At 49.3% G+C, this 15,525-nt stretch overlaps 2 protein-coding genes across 7 annotated transcripts in view; both read right to left on the bottom strand.

Moving 5' to 3' along the window:
- Positions 1-290: 290 nt before the first annotated feature.
- SLC10A3 (solute carrier family 10 member 3) lies at positions 291-5,912 on the bottom strand. 2 transcript variants are annotated; one of them, XM_048487175.1, is made up of 2 exons: positions 5,844-5,912; positions 291-2,166 (listed from the first exon to the last, which is right to left on the bottom strand). In XM_048487175.1, the coding sequence occupies exon 2, from the start codon at positions 2,017-2,019 to the stop codon at positions 715-717; it is 1,305 nt and encodes a 434-aa protein (XP_048343132.1). In that variant the 5' UTR covers positions 2,020-2,166; positions 5,844-5,912; the 3' UTR covers positions 291-714. The 2 variants fall into 2 exon arrangements, with proteins under 2 accessions (XP_048343132.1, XP_048343133.1); XM_048487176.1 differs by lacking the exon at positions 5,844-5,912 and adding an exon at positions 5,614-5,633.
- An 8,167-nt stretch (positions 5,913-14,079) lies between these two features.
- The window catches only part of FAM3A (FAM3 metabolism regulating signaling molecule A), a 28,281-nt gene continuing 26,835 nt past the window's right edge, over positions 14,080-15,525 (bottom strand). For all 5 annotated transcript variants that reach the window (XM_048491426.1, XM_048491425.1, XM_048491427.1 and 2 more), the window contains one exon: positions 14,080-14,822. In XM_048491426.1, the coding sequence (XP_048347383.1) occupies positions 14,724-14,822 (99 nt within the window). In that variant the 3' untranslated portion in view covers positions 14,080-14,723. The remainder of the gene's footprint in view (positions 14,823-15,525) is intronic.

Raw genomic sequence — 15,525 nt, forward strand, 5'->3', positions numbered from 1 at the left:
GAATGTTTTGTGGGATTCAAGCCAAACCAGCTGGGTTCATGTGAAAGCTGTCGTGGCTTTTGAAGAGTACCCCATCCCCACTGACACCTCTACCAAACCATTATTAAACTCCGGTGTATACACCCACGGCTGTGACATCTCTCTTATATAGTCTTCAGGCCCCTGAGGGGGGCAAGAAATATTTCCTGCCTCTACCCTCTGTCTGAATATCTTTATTACCTTAACACACACACACACACTTTTCCAACTTCTGTCATGAGACCTTAAAAATCCAGACGCCCAGACACAAAGAATGCAAAACCTTTGATCTCCTTTTATTCAAACCCTGTATTCCTAGTGAAGAACAGGGGGAGGACCATCTCCTCCCCGCCCTTCTTTTATGCCTCCCGGTTTTACATCTTCACCTTCAATCCCTACAGCCACTTTTTGTTGGTGAGAAAGACAAATGGATTAAAAGAAGGGGAAGAATTTTTTTTTTAAAGGCCTGACCATGCAGGCTGCCATAAGATTCCTGCAACTTGAAAGGGCCCTCTTGGTCTCCGAGCCGTCCTTCAGAGGGGTTCTGGACTTGAGGGCTTGCAACCCACACCCCTCCGAAGAGGGCGTACGAAGCCCAGCCCCCCCCCCCCCCACGCCTTTGGTATCAACGTCTCCCCGTAGGCCGTGTCCGACGCTTGACATCTTTGGTATCCACCTCCCTTTCCCAAGAGGCACTCAGGAGCCGGCACAGCAGAGTTTCTTGTACACCAAATGCCCCAAAACCAGCAGCAGCATCTCCGACGTGCTACTCAGGGCCACAATGAACGGAGCTTGCGAGGCAAAGTCTGCTTGGGCCCGCTGGAAGGACAGCTGCAGCACAGCAAGAGCCAGCAAGCTGTTCTGCACCCCGATCTCAATGCTCACTGTCCGCCGCTGCGGCCCAGGCAGTCCGAGGCACCAAGCCAGGAGGTAACCCAGAAGAAGGCCGAAGACGGGCACAGTGACGCCGGCCAGCACAGTGGGGGGTTTCACGTGGGCCAGGATAAAGGCTCCCATGTGGTAAGCCATGAAGAGGCCTCCCACGATGAGGGTGAAGCTGAACGGCCTGATGAGGAGAAGCAAGAGGCGGGAAAGGCGGGGCAGCTTCCACTTGACGATCATGCCAGTCGAAATGGGCACCGCAATGAAGAGGAGGGTGATGAGGATCTTGAGGAAGGGCACGTGGAGGGTCTCATGAGCACCGAGCAAGCGGCCGTAGAAGGCCGAGGAGAGCGGCATCAACCCCGTGGCGGCAACTGTCGACAGGAGGGTCATGGAAATGGCAACTGTCACATCGCCCCCCAACAGAAGGCTGTACAGGTAGCCGCCGCCGCCGCCAGGTGAGGAGCACGCAATGACCAACCCCAAGGCCAAGGGTGTAGGCAAAGAGAAGGCCACAGACATGAGGTAACCGTACAGGGGCATGACCACAAACTGGCCCAGAATGCCGAGCACCACGGGATGGGGCTGGTGCACCAGGCCTCTCAAAGCTTCCACCTCGACCTTGCACCCGAACGCACATTTGTTGAGGAAAATGAGAGGCAAGAGGGCATAAAGGACCGGGTTCTCCGAGAAGTGGCCCAGCCCAGAATGGGGGGCTGACTCTGAGCTGCCAGCAGAGACGTGGATCCGGAAATCCATTCGCTCCTCTACGAGGCGGCTCTGATCCAACAGCTGGAGCTGCAGTGGGGCCAAACCAGGCAGAGTGGACTGGATTGTCACCACAAATCCCCCTCCCCAGGAAGCACTGACATTCTCAACGACTAGGACCGTAGGCTCCAGAGAGGCCACATTCAGCCATGCCTCTGGCCCCGGATAGCGGCAAGACACCATGAAGATGCCACGGCTGTTTTCGGGGAAGTCAAACTCCACAGTGGTGCCATCCCCCACACCAAGGTAGGGGCCATCAGCTGTTGTTTCCCCAGCACAGCCCCCCACCAGGAAGAGGAGGAGGACGAGTGAGGCTGCCCTGGGCATGGCGAAGGCGGCTGGCACAATCATGGCAGGGGCTCATTCCACTCAAGGTTCTCTGTCCCCCTCCAGCACCCACAAAACAGGGGTTCCTTGGTCAGGGATCATCCTCCGTTGGGGTCCGGGTCCATGGCTGTCCTCTCTTGACCCAACGACGATGGCGTAGAGGCATTCGACCTAATGGGAGTTGAGAGAGAGTCTTCAGGCGGCGGACCAGACAATCCCATGCATCACTGGGCCAGTGTGGCGCAGAGGTCAGAGTGCTGGACTAGGAGCTGAGAGACCCAGGTTCAAATCCTGCTCTGCCTTCAAAGCCCACCAGGTGACCAGTTATTTGGACTCTCTCAGAGAAAGGGTTGTGGTATGGATAAAATGGAGGAGCAGAATCACATACTCATAGAGTTGGAAGGGGCCATACAGGCCATTCATTCCAACCCCACGACTAATGCGGGATCAGCCCCTAGCCTCCCTAACAAGTCTTTGATCAACCACAGCCAGTGAGGAAGAGCTCACCCCCTCCCTAGGCAGCTGGTTCTACTGTTCTGCCCTATACATTTTACTTTCCTGAGGCTTCCTGTTTCCTTGGCTTGTCCTCAAAGAATCTGTTGTCCCCTAATTCTTACTGTAATTTTTCCCCCTAATATCCAGCCAATGTCTTTCTGCTTGTAATTTAAACCCATTATTGTGAGTCCTATCCTCTGCTGCCCATAGGAACAGCTCCCTTGCCATCCTCTAAGTGACAGCCCTTCAAGTACCTGAAGAGAGAAACCATGTCTCCTTTCAACATCCTCTTCTGCAGCTTGAACATTCCCAAGTCCCTCAGCCTTTCCTCGTAGATGACCTTGCTCTGATCAACCTCAGCCCTCTCTTCTGCATCCGCTCTATTTTGTCCATATTATTTTGAAGTGAAGCCTCCATATTGTAAAATTCTTTGGGTCCCTCTTTTGGGAAAAGAAGTAGGGCACTCCACACGTGTCTGCCCTCGAAGTGAACCCCGAGACTTGTTAATTCAGTATACTTGGACAATAATAGGAGCTAAACAGGGCATGCATATTTCTCCCATGGCACAAATATTATTTCCCCTAAAGGCAAGTAGCTTAGGGGACAGCTCCCATAAAGAAAGGCACACTGGGACTAAACAGAGGCAGCCAATCTCCTGGCACAAAACAGGACATTCTGTTTGCCAGCACCCCAAACTGGGGCTGCTAGTTTTATTTTATTTTTTTTCAATTTATATCCCACCCTCCCCCACAGGACTCAGGGTGGTGAAAAATAAAATAGTAAAAACAGTAAAAACAGCACTGCCCAGAGCCCTTTGGGGGAGGGGTGGTATATAAAAGTAACAATAAATAAATAAATAACAGTAAAAACAGCCATATATTCTAGCCTCTAGAACCCCTCTCTACCAAGTCTCACTGCCCAGACTTCCCTAATGGAACAAAAAGGCTTTAAACTTCCCTGGAAGCAGAGACCGGCACACTAGGAGGAGGAAGAGGAGGATAGGGGTTTCACAGCTGGGCCTTCCTGGGAAATTCTTGGACCAGTAACAAGGCAGACTCCAAGCTGTGGTGAGGCAGCCTCTTATCTGGGAGGTCAAATTGACAGGGCTCTTGGAGACACCAAATACTTTTCAGATTGGGGTGCTGTGTGGTTACCGGGCTGTACGGCCGTGTTCTAGCAGCATTCTCTCCTGATGTTTCGCCTGCATCTGTGGCTGGCATCTTCAGAGGATCTGATAGTAGGAAAGCAAGTGGAGTATATATACCTGTTGGAGTATCCAGGGTGGGGGAAAGAACCATTGTCTGTTAACAAGCAAAGGGTGCAATTAGCAAGCTAGATTTACATGTGTTGAGTGGGATCCACCCACTTGCTAATTGCCCCCTTTACTTGTTAACAGACAATGGTTCTTTCCCCCACCCTGGATACTCCAACAGGTATATATACTCCACTTGCTTTCCTACTATCAGATCCTCTGAAGATGCCAGCCACAAAGGTCAGAAGAGAATGCTGCCAGAACATGGCCATACAGCCCAGAAACCAAACACAGCACCCCAGTGATTCCGGATGTGAAAGCCTTTGACAATACTTTTCAGATTGTTTGAGATGTTCTTATTTAATTGACTTTAATAGGCTACCCTTCCCCTTTTGGGTCTGGGGTGGCTCACAACGTACATTTAAAACATAGTCAACTACCATTAAAACATTTTAATGATAAATCTAATCATAGGGCTCTGTGTGGTAAATAACATCGACCTAAGGATGGTCTAAACACAGAAACAAGCCCAAGGTATCCCCTGGGCTGTGGGAGCAAAGTGTGGGAGAGAAAACGGTACAAGGTCCATCTAGGACAGTGATAGCAAACCTTTTGGGCTCAGTGTGTCAAAAATTTGGAAAATGTCTAACTTAACTCTGTTGCATGTCACACACACACGAACAAAAAAGAAATGATTATTTACATATTCATTTATTTTAAAAAATACAGTCCTATCATGTGTTGGGCTATGTATTATATAAAGAAATGCCAATTGATTACAAAAAGGACTGAAACAGAAAGAACAGTTGTTGGATGTTGGGGGGACACTAATGTGTCTCCCACAATATCATGGTATGTAATCTTTGACACATGAGTGTTATAGGCTCACTATCACTGATCTAGGAGGTCCCCAACTGGGTAACACCCCATTTTTATTTATGCATCTGCAGTCAAGAGATATCAGAGCTGATGCACTGAGGAAGAAATAAAAGGAAGCAACAGACACTGGGGTGGGGGTGGGGAGTCAGAAAAATGCAAACGGCCGCCAACCTTGGATGATTTCATGCACTCAGTACATAGCATTTGGCCAAACTTTATATTCTACTGCAGCAAAAGTCAGTGAGCCCAGAGAGATATGCACAAGTCAAAAGCAGTTGCTAAAAGAGGAGCAATTACCCTGCTTACGTCAATATGACTTTAGAGCTCTGAGAAGCGTCCCCTGCCACCCTACACGTTTGGCTTTCCTAAGGCATCCTTGGCCTATCCTAAAAGAATCTGCAAAGTTTCCCAGATGCTGTCCCCAGGCTAAACACTTTTCAACAGCCCTTGGGGGTTCCACTTCCCTCCCTCGGAAAATGCACCATCATCCGCCGCTCCTGAAAAGCCGTGCAAATAAAGATGCTGCCACCCCCTTATTTCCAGACCATGCCGGAAAACAGGAGCCAGACCCCAACTCAGTCAGCGCCGATCCAGATCAGAGAGGCAGCCAACTAGAGCTGAACCGGATCTGGAGCCAGGCAGGGGAAAGAAAGGAGAAGCAGAGAAAAAATGCAATACAGGATGTTTCTCTTCCCTGTCCCCCCCCCCCCCCCCCCCCCCGCCCCGCCGGTCTGTGTTCAGCTGAGTCACTTTTGCCTTAAAGCCACAAACACCTGTTGGCAAAGAAGCTGCGCCGTCGAATTTCTCCCGGGCTCTCCGTTTATAGGAGATCCGCGGGACCAGCCTCCGGACCCCCCTTCCCCTAACGGCGTCTCCCTATTTCCATTCCCTGCACGCCAGCTCCCCCCCACGCCGCCCAAAACACACACACACACACAGACACACACACACACACACACCCCTACACCTTGTTTCTTCCTGAGCAAACCCACCGGCTCTTAGAAGAGCCACCAGCAGCAGCTCAGACCAAACCAAAGAATTCAACCTGCAGAGTTCCCCGGCAAATGCCGCTGCTTCCTCCTCCTCCTCTTCCTCCCCAGCCCCGCTCTGCCCATGAGCTGCTGCTGCTGCCTCCGCCGCAGAGAAGGATCCGCAGCAGGAGCCCCCACCCCCTTCCTCGGCTGCCCCAGCCTGACCTCCCCACTACCCGACCCTCGCTCACCCGCCGCCGCCGCCGCCGCCGCCCCAACGCAGAAGCCGACCGCTCGCTGGCTGGCTGCGGTTGCCCTCGTCTCCCTCCTTCCTCCGACTCCGCCCCCCACAATCAGGACCACGCCCACAACAGAATGCGAAACAGCGGGGCGCTCCGCCCATGCGCCCAGAGCATGCTGGGACTTGTAGGCGTAGGCCTGTACGTGTGTGACGGACGGACGGACTAATCATTAGGTGTCAGACTCGCGGCCCTCCAGATGTTATGGGCTACAGTTCCCATCATCCCCTGCCAGCATGGCTAATTGCTCATGCTGGCAGGGGATGATGGGACCTGTAATCCATAACATCTGGAGGGCCGCGAGTTTGACACCTGAATGGGTATTGTCGAAGGCATTCACGGCCAGATTCAACTGGTTGTGGTGGGTTTTCCGGGCTGTGTCCACCAGACCACAGCCACACAGCCCGGATCCACCACACCACATCGACCAGACCACAGCCACACAGCCCGGATCCACCACACCACGTCCCCCCAGACCTCGGCCACACAGTCGGGATCCACCACACCACATACACCAGACTGTTACCACCAGGAAAATAGGAAAAATATTTTCCTGAGTCTGCCACCAAACTACACTGGCTAAGGATCAGAGCAAAGAGACCAGTGTTGTCCAAAAGCTTCCACAAGTCCTGGAAAGAACATGTATATACAAATGTGCTGATATTTCACATGGTTTCCTTCTTGCCTTTGTCCCATTTAAGGTTTAATGTAAGCCCCTCAGTGTTGGATTTATTATTTGCCAAATGTTTAGGATTATACATTGGCTAGGTTCTCCAGTTGATTTAAGGTTTTGCTACTGTTAATTTAGGATACTCTTGCTTATATGTTTATATGGGCTTGTACTGTATTGGAGGTTCTTTGTTATAAGGTTAAGGGATTCTATAGAGTTACTTTAAGTGATAGGCAAGAAGAGAAATGGATTAGAAATATTCTTCTTACTTTATTGTATTAATAGAAGAAGCCTCTTAGGATTTTAGTAGTTTTATTTTAGCTAGGTAACAAGGAAGTAGATCAGAAAATGCAAAATAAGGACAACTCCTCCTTACAATCTGATAAATTTGTCAACACCAACAACAGACTTGGACTTACAAGGTGTGCCTTGGCCGTTTGGAGGACATCACCCTACTTCCCATTGGACTATTTGAATTTTCACTTCCAGGATCTCAAGACCCATTGGACTATTGAATTTTCCACTTCTAGGATCTCAAGATTCATTGGCAGCCTTTCTTCTGGGACTTAATCCCATCAGCAAAAACAAAAGACTGTCTTCCTCCTCTTTGTTTTAGATTGTCTGTATTATGTGGCAGGGGACTGCCCCCTTCCTCCTCTGATTGGGTGAAAAACTGTACAAAAAGAGCTGTGTTTCATTCTGTACTGGGCAGTCTGGCCTGGAAAGAGCTTGAAATCACAATAAAGAACCTCTGCTCTGAAGGCAGCCTGCCTCTGCATCCACTCACTGCTGCCAAAGCTGAAATCACTCTGAAATCACTATCGCTCATTGCTGACAAAGCTGAAATCACTCTGAAATCACTTTCTAGTTTCCCCTGGCAGTGGGTAACAAGACCACAGCCACACAGCCTGGATCCACCACACCACACCACATCCACCAGACCTTGGCCACACAGCCCGGATCCACCACATCACGTCCCCCAGACCTTGGCCACACAGCCCAGATCCACCACACCACGTCCACCAGACCACAGCCACACAGCCGGGATCCACCACACCACGTCCCCCAGACCACGGCCACACAGCCCGCATCCACCACACCACATCCACCAGACCACAGCCACACAGCCCGGATCCACCACACCACACCACATCCACACAGCCCGGATCCACCACACCACACCACGTCCACCAGACCACAGCCACACAGCCCGGATCCACCAGACCACGTCCCCCAGACCATGGCCACACAGCCCGGATCCACCAGACCACAGCCACACAGCCCGGATCCACCACACCACATCCACCAGACCACAGCCACACAGTCCGGATCCACCACACCTAGTCCACCAGACCATAGCCACACAGCCCGGATCCACCATACCACGTCCAGCAGACCATGGCCACACAGCCCGGAAAACCCACCACGACCAATAGATAGATAGATTAAATGGTCTAGGCTAGGACCAACATACTGCAGGACTGTCTCTCCAGTTCCTCGGCAGACAGTTTGGTCATCTAGTGAAAATTTGCTTGTGGGCCCTGGCCTGAAAGAAGTCTGGCTGGCTTTTTAGCCCTGGCCCCAACTTGGTGGAATGCTCTGTCCAATGAGACCAGGGCCCTGTGGGATTGAATGCAGTTCCACAGGGTCTGTGAGACCGAGCTGTTCCACCAGGGATATAGTTGAAACACATATATAAATATATACATTTAATATATATGTATCTGGAAGACCCAGGTTTAAATCCCCATCTGCCGTGGAAGCTTGAGGAGTGACCTTGGGCCGGTCACATTCTCTCAGTCTAACCTATCTCAAAGGGTTGTGAGGATAAAATGCAAGAAAGGAGAATGATATAAATGCAATACAATGCAGTGGCAAAAACACTCAGAATCGCTCACACTGTGCCCCATTGTCAGGGGGATGTTATCTAGAATTTGAATCCCCACTCCTCCCCATGAACAGCAGACTCTTATCTGGTGAGCCAGATCTGTTTCCGTACTCCTACATTCCTGCTGGGTGACCTTGGGTTAGTCACAGTCCTCTCTGAACTCTCTCAGCCCCACCTTCCTCACAAGGTGTCTATTGTGGGGAGAGGAAGGGAAAGGAGCTTGTCAGCCCCCCTGAGTCTCCTTACAGGAGAAAAAGGTGGGGTATAAACCCAAACTACTTTTTTTCCCTCCTCCTTCTTGATAATCATCATCATCTCCAAAAGTATTTCAGGTGACACAGGAAGGCACAAGAAACATGAAAAACTCCACCTAAAAAGCACTCACAGGGCAAAATTGACTTATGTCTGTGACTAAGGAGGGGGACATTCTTGGGCCAAAAGCCCGATGGAAGCCAAGTAGCCCACCCCCAGTCCTGCCAGCATCATCCGTTATGCTGCCACAGCTCTGGGAGAGGCAACCTCTTTCAAGTCAGGCACCGTGAAGATGTGCAATCCCCCCTGCCCGCTGCCCTATTGGCCTCCTTGCCAACATAGGTGCCACGTATGCTGGCAGGGTGGACAAACACATTGACGCAGGCCCACGCCACTTCTGGGACATGCTTTGCCCCTCCCCGTTGGGCTGTTAGTCAACCACAGTCAATCTGATCAGCAAGTTAATGTCCCAGATAATGTCCTTACATTTTAAAATTAGAGCAGGAAATAACATGTACTACTGTCGAAGGCTTTTACAGCTGGATTCAACTGGTTCTGGTGGGTTTTCCGGGCTGTGTGGCCGTGGTCTGGTGGATCCTGTTCCTAACGTTTCACCTGCATCTGTGGCTGGCATCTTCAGAGGTGTATCACAGAGGGAAGTCTGTTACACGCTGTGTCCAGTGAGAAGGGAATGTTTTTAGTGGGGTATATATTGTCCATGTCCCAGGGTGGGGAACCAGTCAGTAAGTGTTTGGGTGGAACTTGCTATATAAACGTATGGTTGATAGTATTATATTGCAGGTGGGGGTTTTCAGTCCAGGGAGTGATTCACATTTGCATTCACTGCAGCAGCAACAGTCTTTGTGAATGCAAACCCTGTGTCCGGGTGGAGTCCATTGTCCATGAACCTAGCATGCCCTTGGCCTTTGAGACTGGTGTTTTTAATTACTGGTAGCCAAGTTTTGTTAATTCTCAGAGTCTCTTCCTTCTTGTTAAAGTTTTCTTGGTGTTTATGGATTTCAGTGGCCTCCTGTGTAGGCTGACATAGTAACCTTCAGAGTTGTCCAGAATTTCAGTGTTTTTAAATAGAATGTTATGTCCCGTTTTGTTTAGAGCATGTTCTGCTACTGCAGATTTTTCAGGATGGTTATTAATACGAGTCTGAATGCTGCGTTTTGTAGTTCCAATGTAGACCTTTCCACAGCTGCAGGGTATGCGATAGACTCCTGGAGAAGTGAGAGGGTCTCTCTTGTCCTTTGCTGAGCGTAGCACCTACTGTATTTTTCTGGTAGATTTGAAGATTGTAGGTTATGTTTTTTCATCAGTTTCCCTATTTGATCTGTGATTCCCTTGAGGTATGGTAGAAATATTTTTCCTGTGGGGGGCTGTTTCTCCTCTGGGTTTCTCTTAAAGCTCTTCTGATTCCCACTGTGGAGTAGCCATTAGCCTGCAGAGCCCAGTCTAGATGGTTGATTTCATCAGGGAGGTGGTGAGGTTCACACATTTGTTTTGCACGATCTGTCAAAGTTTTGATTATACCCTTTTGTTGTGGGTGGTGGTTGGGAGTTTTTATGTAGATACTGGTCTGTTTCTGCATACTGTGTGGCCGAAGGGGGTGAATTTAAAAGGAGAATCTGGGGAGATTTGGGAGGTGCCTGCTGTCAGGGGTGCAACTGTTATGCTATCAGCACCAACATTTCAGGGTATCTTTAGGAGGCTCTCCTAATGATACCACCCAGGTTTGGTGAAGTTTGGTTCAGGGGGTCCAAAGTTATGGATTCTTAAAGGTGTAGCCCCATCTTCTATTAGCTCCCATTGGAAACAATGGAGGATGGGGAAACCCCTTTTGGGAGTCCATAACTTTGGACCCCCTGAACCAAACTTCACAAAACCTAGGTGGCAACAGTAAGAGACTCTCCTGATGATACCTTCCAGGTTTGTTGAAGTTTGGTTCAGGGAGTCCAAAGTTATGGATCCTCAAAGGTGTAGCCCCATCTTCTATTAGCTCCCATTGGAAACAATGGGGGATGGAACAACCCCTTTGGGAGTGCATAACCTTGGACCCCCTGAACCAAACTTCACCAAACCTGGATGGTATCATCAGGAACGTCTCCCAAAAAATCCCTGACATTTTGGTGTTGCTAGCCTAAACACTGCGCCCCCTGCAGGCCAACAACTGAAAAAACACTTAAAAATACAAAAAACACAAATGGGGGGTGGAGCTTCACACTTGCAATGGGGGGGGGTTGAACCCGAGGGAAAAAAAACCCTTACCTACGTCCTTGGCTAAAGTGCTCCTGGGGCAGAAGTATTCAAAATGAGAATGACTTTAAAGGGAACTCGGTCCTTTAGGAAACATGACCCAGAGCCTTAATTGGATAAGAGATTCAATTTTGTTGGTTCTGAAAGAAGTTACGTCATTGTGTTTAGGAGAAGTATTTCTTATGTGCAGTTTTAGCCAACAAAACCCAGAGCAAGAAAGTCCTGGCAGCTGCCATTCACGGGCTCAGGGTGTCTCTTAGTGATATGGCAGGTGAGTGTGTGCCAGGCAGGCAAAAAAGCCCTGTTTGCCCTGAAGCTTATTGGGTGACCTGACATACTTGCTATGTGAAGAAGGGCCCCTTGACTCTCAAAAGCTAATACCCTGAAAATCTTGTTGGTTCTTCAAGGTGCAACTGGACTTAAATCCAGCCTTTTTGTTTCCTCAGCCCATTTCGGGTGGATATGCAGAGCAGGTGCCTCCAACGTGGGGCTCTGCTGCCTGATGACACCTCTCCTGGTCCCCATCAAGTATTTTAAAGTGGGTGGGGCTTTTGCCCATCAAGGCTTCTGATTGGGTGTGTAGATTTATTAAAATGTTGCTTCACCAGCAGCCAGGGGCGTAACGAGGCAGCCCTGGGCAAAACTTGAGTTGGATGCCCCCCCCCCCCCATGGGAGGCCACTCCACCACGACCAATTTTTTTTTGCACCAGGACATTGGTGCCTGCAGGGGGTGCCTTTTTAGACATATCGGCACCAAAATTTCAGGGTATCATCTGGAAACTGTCCTTATGGTACCCCCAAATTTTGCTGCAGTTTGGTTTAGGGGGTCCAAAGTTATGGACCCTCAAAAGGGGGTGCCCACCCCCATCTCTTTGCTATAGCGAGATGGGGGGGGTTGTTCCCTCTTTGAGGGTCCATAACTTTGGACCCCCTGAACCAAACTGCACCAAACTTGGGGGGTGCCATCATCTCCAGATGATCCCCTGAAATTTTGGTGCCGATACATCCAAAAATGCGCCCCCTGCAGGAACATCCTAGAAATTTGCCCAAGAATCTTTGTTCTTCATGGAGTTTTCTGCATTGCTGTCAATGGGGGTTGCAGGCTGTGGGTGGCACATTTCTGAAGGCACAGTCTCAAAACTTTCAGGGTCTCATCAGGAGACTGCCCTAATGATACCCCCCAAGTTTGGTGCAGTTTGGTTCAGGGGGGCCAAAGTTATGGACCCTCAAAACTGTAGCCCCCATCTCCTATTAGCTCCCATTGGAAACAATGGGGGATAGGGGCACCCCCTTTGGGAGTCCATAACTTTGGACCACCTGAACCAAACCTCACCAAACTTGGGGGGTAGCATAAAGACAGTCTCCTGATGATACGCTGAAATCTTGGTGGCGCTAGCCTAAAAACTGCGCCCCCTGCAGGCCAAAAATGGAAAACCACTAAAATACCCCAAAACGAACCCAGCATTTTGATGCCCCCCACAAGGTGATGCCCTGGGCAGCTGCCCACCTTGCCCAATGGGCATTACAACAGTGCCAGCAGCTGCCACCACAGCTCATTACATGGAAGCTGCCACAGCCATTGAAGGCCGGCTCTGGCTCCCGTGGCAGCCAGTGTGTAGCTGTGCCTACAACACTGTGTCAGAATTTGAAAGGATCCCAAAGGCTGAAAAAGGTCAGGGACTCCTTGTGTAGAGGAGTATATTCCTGAACACTTACAGTTTCCTTGAAGACTATGCCTTGGGTGACCAAAGGGACGGGAAAGGAGAAACTGCTAGGAACCTCAAGGCCCCTCCTCTTAGCTTGCTGGCCCTTTTTCAGCAAAAAAGATGCTCGATACACGCAATGGAAGAACAATCCCAGAAGACAGATGCTTTCCTGACCCCCTACGAAAGGGCACTGAAGTCTCAGTGCAATCTTTCCCTTGCAATGCTGGGCTTTTCTCTCCCTTTAAGAACACAAAAGCCACGCTGTCTCGACCTCTAAATTGCCCTCCCTGTTTCCGTGAATTTGCAGGGCTGCTGATGCCACTGTTCTTAGAGACATCATTACCTGGTCTTCTGACTCACCTCACTGATTGGACACGTGTGCAAGTGTGAACACACCAGGCCCTGTAGGAGCCCCAGATGCCTTCCAATTCTGTACAGTGGTAAGACAGGGGGAGCTGCTGCCCCCTACTGGATCTCACTCCGTTCAGAAGGCAGGTGAAAAAACTTCCTGGATCGTGCCAGACTCCTGACCCCAGAGTGTCATTTAGTGTCACTTCATTTCAAAATTGTTCAAAACAAAAAATTGTCCCATGCTGCCCTAATCACATTTTTATTCTTTACAGGGGCAACATCTTGCCAAAATGATGGACTCTGATTCAATTTATTCAGAATGGTTGAATCTCTACTTCGGTCTGATTGTTTCGAACCCTTAGGTTCTTTTTTAATTGCTTCCAAGTCCTTAAGATTCTTAACAGGCTTCCGGTGATCACTTGTTTTGGGGTTTCTTCTTCAGAAGATTACCTTACTGTTCACTAGTATTTCTTTCAAACTGTCTATCTATGGAAAAATAATATAGAACCAGAGTCTATGACACTCAAGTAAAAAGGAGTCATCTGTCTCCGTCTTTCTAGCAAGATATAGTTGGTGAGGCAGGTATCAGTGTAACCATGTTGTTGGTTTTATTGTTCCTAACTGATTGTATACTTTTAAATGTTGTTAGCCCTGAACCCATGAGGGGAAGGGCGGGGTATAAAACCAATAAATAAATAAACAAACAAACAAACTTTTGATTTGGACAATATTGACATGAATGGACACTAAATGATGAATGTACACATTGTTTGAAAGTCTTTGTTTATTTATGTATATTTGGTACACAGGTTACTAATTTGTGAAATTAACTGTTTCTGATGAATAAATGAAATCAGTTTGTTTTGGTACAGCTGGTACTTCTTTAATATATAGCTTCCACACTCTGACAAAATTGGGCTGGGCTATCAGGCAGCGCAGGAGGAATCCTAGTGCTCGAGTGTCCCTCTCTTTGGCATTGCACGACTCACAACTGATGAACAAGTGACCCCTGCAGGTAAGTAATAGGCGCACCCATAAAAATAACAACCTTCAAAGACCTCTGTCCATTGTTTATTGAGAGAAGCCATTTAGCAACAATGTTTAGTTTTTTACAAAGATAATCCAGTTTTGATTACCTCTACTATGAACAGCAATGAACCAAGAGATCTCTTTCCTTCTCAATGCAAAGTACCAACACTGCCTTTCAAGGAACAGCAACAAGGCATCTTTCAAAAGTACCAAACCAAGAAACTGACTGCCCTGAAAAGAGGAACGTTCTAGTCAGGGAGGCATTAACAAGTCCAGAGGACTACATCAAAACCTAACCGGTCCCTTTAGCAGACTGCGAAGGGGAAGAAGGGCAGCCATGCATTACCCCAGAGCACAGCTCCTCAGCCAGCAGTCAGCAGAGGGCACAGACTTCCTCCTGGAATCCATAACAGTAGGGAACCTCCTTTGCCCAGGAGAGAAATAAGGCACTAGGGGAAGCTTGGGGGCTGGTCCAGAGGTACAAACCTTCCTTCGCAAGGATCTGTTTAGGTACACCCTTTGGAAAGGAAAACTAGATTGCCTGAAGAGGCTGCCCCAGAGGAGGAGTGTGGACTGCTGAAACTGTTTGGGGAGACACCCCGTGGACAGCCAGGATACCTTTCCCCCTGCACCACACAGGCAGAGACCCTGCGGCCTCCAAGAAGGGAAGCCTTCAATGGACGTCAGCCGTTCGCTGGGGGATGCAGCCTTCCATCTCAAGTGCTTCAGGCCAGCCCTCATACTTGTTGGAGCTCTTGCTGTTCTTGACATGCTACAGAAAGAGCAAGAAGAGTGTTTACATGGGTGTTTGGCACTTCCTCAGCTGCCTCTTTTCCCAGAAGCCCTCTAAAGGTTTGTCATTCCTACCTTTTGTCCCTTCCCCTTCAACCAACCTTCCAGAATAGCATCTCAGACTCTGGGGTAAAAAAAGGCCCCGTGCTGACTATGACACACAAAGACCTTCATGGCCTTAGTTCCGCACATGTGCAGGACTGCTTCTCCCACTAGGCTCGTTCACAACAGCTTCGCTCATCCCATCCTGCAAATGGGCAAAACTGATAACATTTGTGCATTCTCTGCTGTGGTCCCCGCTTTACGGAATGGCCTCTCTGATGAGATCAGGGAGACTCCCACTCTCCTGCCTTTCTAACAAACTTTGTAAAAGAAGATTATTAAAGAGGGCTTTTTGCAGATGCTAAATAGGACTGTACTGTGATGGTCAGAAAGGTGCACTGGTAAAGGCACAGGGACTGTGGCCTATGCTACTGCACTGCTGTCGGGGTCTGTTACTCCAGTCAACAATTGAGACTCCAGAATGGTTCAAGGGCTTTACTGAACTGTGTCAGGACCTTGGCACTCATGCTTTTGCAGCAGGTCTATATCTTCAAACATTGCCCATTAGGGTGTGTGTGTCCCCACCAGTTCCCACAATAGCCTGCATAAGAAAAGAACAGTGTGAAGACAGCATTGTCATG

The sequence above is a fragment of the Sphaerodactylus townsendi genome, linkage group LG03, assembly GCF_021028975.2.
Source record: "Sphaerodactylus townsendi isolate TG3544 linkage group LG03, MPM_Stown_v2.3, whole genome shotgun sequence".
In the NCBI taxonomy this organism is placed as follows: Eukaryota; Metazoa; Chordata; class Lepidosauria; order Squamata; family Sphaerodactylidae; genus Sphaerodactylus; species Sphaerodactylus townsendi.

Bases quoted from the DNA above. Each gene is read 5' to 3' on its own strand.
- SLC10A3 (XM_048487175.1), bottom strand. From the start codon at position 2,019: ATGATTGTGCCAGCCGCCTTCGCCATGCCCAGGGCAGCCTCACTCGTC.